The sequence below is a fragment of the Lethenteron reissneri genome, chromosome 12, assembly GCF_015708825.2.
Source record: "Lethenteron reissneri isolate LAM-NWPU_2019-01 chromosome 12, ASM1570882v1, whole genome shotgun sequence".
NCBI classification, from domain to species: domain Eukaryota; kingdom Metazoa; phylum Chordata; class Hyperoartia; order Petromyzontiformes; family Petromyzontidae; genus Lethenteron; species Lethenteron reissneri.
In genome coordinates, this window is record NC_083790.1 from 6089757 (window position 1) to 6097663 (window position 7907).

At 48.8% G+C, this 7907-nt stretch overlaps 1 protein-coding gene across 1 annotated transcript; it reads left to right on the forward strand.

Moving 5' to 3' along the window:
- Window positions 1-3167: 3167 nt before the first annotated feature.
- CCN1 (cellular communication network factor 1) lies at window positions 3168-7702 on the forward strand. The gene is made up of 5 exons (XM_061550577.1): window positions 3168-3595; window positions 4045-4264; window positions 4785-5162; window positions 5751-5959; window positions 6340-7702. Exons 1-5 carry the CDS (start codon window positions 3545-3547, stop codon window positions 6646-6648), a joined length of 1167 nt encoding a protein of 388 aa, XP_061406561.1. The 5' UTR covers window positions 3168-3544; the 3' UTR covers window positions 6649-7702.
- Window positions 7703-7907: the final 205 nt, after the last annotated feature.

The following is a 7907-nucleotide window of genomic DNA, read 5'->3' on the forward strand; positions in this document are numbered from 1 at the left end:
CCGGTTATCACGAGGTGCACTTGGGTCCTGTGGAAACTTCACCCTGGTCTCAAACATTTCACACTGCAGTGCAGCGTAGACAGAACATGGGCCGCATGAATTTCACTGGATCGCTCACATACCGATGCTTGCATCAGCCCTTACACAAGACGACTGTCTATTCAAAGCCTACATAAGGAATGATCACGTGTACTGCGCTATGGACCTGGTCACCTGAGTTTGATTCCTGGCCACGGCTAACCGACGAACAGCCAACACACATCACTTGTGACCGACACGGCATGGGGAGGCCTTCATCCAGACAAGAAATAAAACATTTGTTGTAAATGAATGATTAAACACTCGTAGACATAAAATGCATAATTTATGACGCAAAGATCATGTACTGCTGCTGCTAGTTTCTTGCATGTGCAAATCCTCCAAGGTATTGTTCTCAAATGTCAAGCTACCCTATTGTGTATTGATGTTATAGTATTCATATTCACATATGAACTCCTTAATATAGATGAACACATAAAACAGTAAGTGAAATTTATTTATTTATTTTACGACTACACTGTGCGTACAACCACAGCAGTGCACAGTGTTTGTGCGGAAACACACACACACACACCTCTCTGGTCCATGCGTATGCACAGCATTTTGTTGATCCACTGCTGAATGAAGGCCGGCTCATGCCATGCCGACCATCGGGGGCTGTTTGACCATACATTAAAGCGCCGGTCAACGATTGATGGAGGCCGTGGATTCCACTGCATTGTCCTCTGCTTCCTTCACTTTTGCCGAGCCGCAGCAGCATATACACCTTGTCCTCGTCCATGGTGAGCATGCATTTGAGCACCAGCCAGGCTCAAAAAACCTGCTGAGCTTCTGAGATCTGAGCGAGATCGGGCACATGCCGAGTGATGATGTGCATAGATGTGCAGTGTCTTTGAGTTCTGTATATAACGTAAACGCAATTTATATTTTAAATTCGCCCAGCTTATAGGTTGGGCTTTGTCAAACAGCCATTTCACTCTCTGAGAGAATTTTGAGTTGGAATTTTAATTGTTGAGAAAAATTATTTTACATGATATATTCATTGTAAACACACTGTATAGCCTAGTGTTAATACACTTTTCTAACCACAGACTTCAAGACACAACCTGCGCAGAGAATTAATGTAGGTGGTTAATGACAGGGATCAGTCTTTGTGTTCCCTTGGCATAATGTTGCCTATCGGCTGGAACAATTACGTTCTCAGCAACTCTGTGCAAAAATATAATACGTATAGTGTGTGTGTGTGACCTGGGTCCCATAGTTGACATGGAGTGTTGTTGCCAGTAGCATCTGGCAATCCATCAATATTTGTTGAATAAGCCCGACTGTGCTGATGAGACCAAAAAAAGTCGAAACTGGTCCAGAGTTTGCTGGCTTTCAAACAATGCCGATTGATCATATCGATCTAGGAATCCGATAGGTTGTTGGAGTTAACATGATGATTATTTGCACATGTATGTGGAGACAGAACACAAGCTCTGCTAACTATGTGTGCTTTTGCTAACAGCTCTGTAGCGTGTCTTGGATTGGCGTTACGGCTCGCGTTCGCCCCCTATCGGTAAGTGCTAGGAAATTACAAGTCAGGACCGCACTTTGGTCACCGCCAGGTATTTTTGTTGGTCTTTTGGAAATTAACTCTTAACGATGATGCCTTCTGGTTTTTTTATTCTTCTTCAATATGTACAGTATATACATAAAGGATGCTGTAATGTGAGCCAAAAATACATGTGTGTATCACTTTGCAAATGACAAACCCCGCTTCTTTCAAGCTCCCTAACTGTGCGGTTTTAGACTACCACGTAGCACGTCAAGTGGCACTATACACGTTTAGAGATAACAAAAGACAAACGACGAAGGGTGTTTTTTGGAGACTATTCCTGCTAAGCACACGACGTTAAATGAAGCGGTGGTACGAACACGTCCAGCCTGGCTATACCTGCCCAGTCGCGCTGTACACGTGTATGGTTTTATCCCTGAATGTCTAAATTCCTTTCCTTCACCCCCCCCCCAAAACCCAACCTCTTCCAAAAAAGAGAGGGGAATGCGAGTTGCAGGAGGGGAAAAATAGGAAGGACATTGGAGGATTCTGGGAGGGAGGGGGGGGGTCAGGTAAAAAAAACGACAGAGGTTTATAAATTACTATAGAGTCACGCAGCTAAATTCCACATCTGTTAAAGATTTCTGCGCGGCTACCGGCTTGGCTAAAAATAGCCGTCCGTAATGTGTTGCATGTGCCGTACCTCACACGCTATAGCGTGTACACATCAGTATAACGGAGCCGAGAGCCATTTTATTGTTCACCTTCGCTGTCCCGAACCTTCCACCCCGACCGCCAACTCTCTCTCTCTCTCATCATCCTCTTACTCTAACCATCTCATGCTCAGTCGGACTCGCTCTCCAACCACTGCAATCCATCCAATCCAAGCCCGGCCTGCCGAAGCCATCTATCCCAGCAATAGCCAAGCATACAACCCAAGTCAGCCAGCTAGCCGGCCCATCCAACAACCCTTGCCTGCTCCTCGTTAAAATAACAAGCATGCCGGCAGCATTCCGTCTGTTTGCCGTCGGTGCGGGGGATTGGGAAAGCGATTCGGAAAGAAAAATAAAGCGGAACGACGGGGGGAGGAGGAGGAGGATGAGGGTGGGTAGAGAGCGAGAAGAGAGAGGGTTTGGGTTGACCGGGTAGGTCTTGCCGGGGTTGGCTGGCTTCGCGTACACCGTTTGGCGGGGGGGTGGGGGGGGGGGGTGCGTTTGGTGATGGAGCGCAATAAAGTGGGAGCTGTAAGAGTGGCAAAGAGGGGGGGGGGGAGAGCAGAGCGTGTGGTGGTGGTGGTGGGGGGGCGTGTGTGTGTGTGCTGGCGGGGGAGGGAGGGAGGGAGGTAGAGACGGAGGAGGGAGGGAGGAAGGCTGCTGCTGCTGGTGGTGGTGATGTGTTTAGAGCTGAGTTGCGGGGGAGGGGGGTTGAACCGGGGTGCGGTGGGGTGTGTGTGTGTGGGGCAGAGGGAGGAGGAGGAGGAGGGGGGGTGTACGGGGCATTCCGCGCATACTTTCCTGACGATGTTTGCATTTGCCACTGACATCACATTGCGGCGGATCGCGGGACACGATATAAGGCGCGCGGCGCAAGCTCAGAGCTTCAGAGGAAAGCGACGACTGAGAGAGAAGGCGCTGCTCCAGATACATAGAGAAGGGGATCTCCTACTTACCAGTTGTGTGGACTCAACAGGGCTACGCCATAGATCGAGTTTTAAAGACAAGTCAAACGCTCAATTTTTTTTGTTGAAAGTGTCGTCTCTATTTTTTTTTTGGTATATACATCATCATCTCTTGCGCTCCGTTTTTTTTTACTGTCGAAGCAAAGTCCGTGGATTTTATGCTTTGGAGAGCTTCGCGCTAAGCACCCGTTGTTTTTTTTTAAGGGAAACGATTATTCGACACGGTCGAATCTAGGCGGTTAAACGTTTGATCTCGTCGCTAGTTGATACGAAGAGAAGAAGAAGAAGAGATGGCTTCAGCGTTGGTGATTAGCGCTCTGCTCGCCGTCTGTGTGAACTTGGTAAGAACGACTCCGCACTTCGCACACCGACTTTCATTCATCCACTCGCTCGCTCATGTCTGTTTACGACCATTGACATTTAGTGATAACTACCACTACACTATACTTGCATGGTTAACTGTAACACGCTACGCACGTAGTGAATTATGGTTTCGTGCGCTAACTTTGTATTGAGTTTCTCGAACGTACGCGGTCATCGCATGTGTATAAACACACACACAGTATATATAGACACACGCGCACACACGCATCGAAAGCAAACACGTGCGCGCCCATCGTTCCGAAACGCGCTCGTGGCGCCGCGCGAGTTCCATCGAACGGGGGGCGGAGGGGAGGGCGCATCTTCCGTGCGCATCGACAAACACCGCGACAGCTTCTCACGCAGACACTTCGACAGAGCCGAAAGATTGACCCCGTGCGCTCGCTCTCTCTCTCTCTCAAATCCTCAGGCGTCCACCACCAGCTGCCCAGAGCAGTGCCCGCAGTGTCCCACGAGCCCTCCGCAGTGCGCTCTCGGCGTGAGTCTGGTGAACGACGGCTGCGGTTGCTGCAAAGTGTGCGCACGGCAGTTCAACCAGGACTGCAGCCGCTCCGAGCCCTGCGACCCGCTCAAGGGACTCGAGTGCGACTCGGGAGCGGACGCGTCTGCCGAGAGAGGAATTTGCCGAGGTGAGCGCCAGGTTTTTTTTTTTTTGGCCCCCTACTTTCATCGGGGGTGGCGGGGGTTGTGGTAGCAGAAGATGGTGGAGGTAGGAGGAGGAGGTAGGGAGGGGGGGGGGTTTGGCGTTGGCATGCACAGCCGCTTAACGGAAGGGCAAATGCAGACATTCCTTTGCTGCTGTACTCTGTTGTTTTGGCACACCAGCTAGAATAAAGGTGGGTGGGGGGGGAGAACCCTTCACCGCGCCGCAATGGAAAGGTTTAGTTAGCAAGGACCGCTGTGTGGCATTTGTACGTAGCGTGTGGGTGTATGCAGGGTAGGCGGGATGTCCCGATTACCTCTTACAACTCTGTGTGAGTCACGATACCTTTAAAAGGCAGGGAGCTACGGGGGGGGGATCTCCCGACCACTCAGCTGTCTAACTATAGCGCACTTACAGTAAAGTTAACCCCACACAACCGTCTGGAGTTTACGCCGAGGCTATAATCGTTTTTTTTCTCCCTCCCCTCCATCTTTCGCCCCTCGTAGCCAAGTCGGAAGGGAGAACTTGCGACTACAACGGCAAGATCTACCAGCACGGCGAGAGCTTCCAGCCCAACTGCAAGCACGCGTGCACGTGCGTGGACGGCGTGGTGGGCTGCATGCCCCTGTGTCCGCAAGAACTCGCATTCCCCGCCGCTCGCCTCGCCGATTGCGCCAACCCGCGTCTCATCAAGGTGCCCGGCCGCTGCTGCGAGGAGTGGACATGCGACGACGCCGTGGCGGCCGACTCGTCGTCGGAGGAGGACGCGGCGAGCCAGGGTCAGAGCCGCGAGGAGGAGTTCGCCGACAGCCTGGAGGACGCGCGATCCGTCGAGAGCAACGAGCTGATCGTGTTCACGCCCAGAAAGCACAAGATTCTACCTGGTGAGTGTCTGCTCAGCCAACCATCCCCCCCCCCCCGCCTTCATCCTGGAAGGCCCTCATCCAGCAGTGGATTGGTAAAAAAAATGTTTTGACCAAGGAAAGCCTCACTGAGCTACGTAACTCATTTTCAGACGAGATGTGGCCACAAATGATAGCTCAACGAAGTGGCTAATCACGTGGATATTTATAGCAGCCAAATACAAAAAAACTGGCTGTACATATACGAAGGAATCGGAATTTCTCAACACATGAGCCACCTCTGTGCCAGAACCCGAATGGAAACTGGACTTTGTCGCATTAAGTGCTTTCCTACACTTGGACTTGTGATGCATGAATAAGATACGCCCTCAGTATTCGGAAGGCAAGCACACATCATTTGGTTTGTTGGATTACATCATGCACGTTTGTGCACCCGCTTCAAGCGATGGTGGCTGGTGATATTTTTAAGTTATCCCAAACAACTTTCTTGCAAGTGTGGGAGCTTGAAAATGTAAACAGCGCACACACTGATGCACATTCAGATAAGACCCGTGTGTTTTAACAGCGTGTCCTGTTTTTTCTCTCTCTCTCTCTCTTGTTTCCATACAGCCTGGAGGCAGCACGCCTTTGCAAGGCTCTTCAAGAAGCCCAAGTGCATGGTGCAGACGACCGAGTGGTCACAGTGCTCCAAGACTTGCGGCATGGGCATTTCCACGCGCGTCACGAATGACAACAGCGAATGCAAGCTCGTGAAGGAGACCAGGCTGTGCGAGATCAGGCCATGCAGCAGCCAAGCCCCATCCGCTGCTAACCTCAAAGTGAGTTCGACTGCCACTGCCAACGCAAGCACGATGCACCGCGGTCACGCGCACTCCACAGAGCGGTGAACTCATGGCCAAGTTGGGTAGTAGAATCCATTCTTATAAAATTAATAACAAGTCGGTGTAAGGCTTATTCGTAATCTATTGAAATGCCTATGCATTTTCAATGCATGACGTATTTTGTGAGGATCCCTGATTCTGTGAATAAGACGCAAATCCAGTTAACCTGCTTCAATGACACATCGACAGTCAAATGAATTACTCATTGAACGCCGCATCGCCAACACTCAAAATAAAAAAACCACCCGCAGCATTCGCTTACCACGTTCTCGCGTTTCTAACCGCCTCCGCTTCTCCCCTCTCCGCCGGTCGCGCAGAAGGGAAAGAAGTGCAACCGCACGGAGCGCGCAAAGAAGGGTCTGCGCTACACGTACGCGGGCTGCACGAGCGTGCGCAAGTTCAAGCCCAAGTACTGCGGAGGCTGCGTGGACGGACGTTGCTGCACGCCCGACCAGACGCACACGGTCCGCGTGCGTTTCCGCTGCGACGACGGCGAGACGCTCACCAAGAGCATGCTCTGGGTGGAGAGCTGCCGCTGCCACTACAACTGCGGTGATCACCCCGGCGTCGAGTTCGCGCAGAGCTTCTACCGGCTCGAGAACGACATCCACAAATTCTCCGATTAGAAAGGCTGCCCCCGACCCCCCCACTGTGGTCCGGCTTCAGCCGAGCTAGAGATGGGAATCGCGATTCATTATTTAACCCTTTCCAGGCCCGATACGAGCACTGACTGCCTTTGTCTTCCTTCCATTTACTGTTGGACGGTTTTATTTTTTTTCTTCTTCTCAGCCTGACCGGCAAGTTGACATATCATGGACAAAAAAGTTTTATTTTTTATATATATTTAAAATTTTAACCAAAAGACTCTAAAGCAAAGGTGGACAAGGAACAGCTTATTGCTTCAGTCATGTCATTAATGAAGAAGCTTGCATAATGAAAGTAAAATCAGCTATGGTGAAGCTTACTTTTGGCACTTAAAGCATTTGAGAGCATTTAGTTTTCTTCTAAGCTGGAAAGGGTTAACACATCTACGACCACTTCTCCCTTTTGTTTTTTTTTTTGTTCACGGTGACTTTATAAAGAGACTATGGTCACTAAAAAATCCAAACCGACATTAATAAACGTCCGGGTGAAACAAAGTTGCGGCGAATGAGCTGGCACGCAGGTGTATTAAAATAACTCTGGGGGTAGATTCCATATTTATTGTTTGACTTGTAATGTATATGTGCACTGTAAAAAAAATGTTTTGTTGATGTGAATTTGTAGCAAGGCAGCTGTACTGATGCCTATACACTGAGGCTGGCCTCTACTGCAGTCTTACTAGACTAGATTGCAAATATACTGTACATAGACTTCACAGACTGTGAGGGATTGCAACAGCAACAAAGCTTTGTTTTAGAAGCACGTTCTACTATTTTGAGACTGTAGTAAGCCAAATGTAAAATATTTGTACAAAATATTTATGTTTTTATATAGAGCTATGTTAAAGCTGATATTATATAACTATTTTAGAATTATGTCATTGGTTTAAGATATGCAGTAAATGACCTGAGTGTTAATATTATGAATAGCTTTTTTGAGACTAGTGTATATTTACTGATGGTTGTCGTATGTATTCAGATGCCCTTATATATTTTTGTTATTGTAAATTAAAGAGAAAAATAAAACTTTTCAATGATACACTTTGTTTTGTAGATGTTTTTGGTCGGGTTTGACAATCTCGAGTTCAGGTAATCCCAAAAAGTACCTATTCATGCACTTTAAAATGTAAACAAATCTAATTGTGCAAGCATTGCCTCCCGTGGCAAAATACTGACGTTACATACTCTTTGGTTCTTTCGGTAAAGTCACGTAGGCATGAAATACAATAAATCACGACGTTTCG

Excerpts from the sequence above, each read along its gene's own strand:
- CCN1 (XM_061550577.1), top strand. The coding sequence starts at position 3,545 with ATGGCTTCAGCGTTGGTGATTAGCGCTCTGCTCGCCGTCTGTGTGAAC. Across the intron at positions 5,163-5,750 it reads AAAGCACAAGATTCTACCTG|CCTGGAGGCAGCACGCCTTT; the intron begins GTGAGTGTCTGC and ends GTTTCCATACAG. Across the intron at positions 5,960-6,339 it reads CATCCGCTGCTAACCTCAAA|AAGGGAAAGAAGTGCAACCG; the intron begins GTGAGTTCGACT and ends CCGGTCGCGCAG.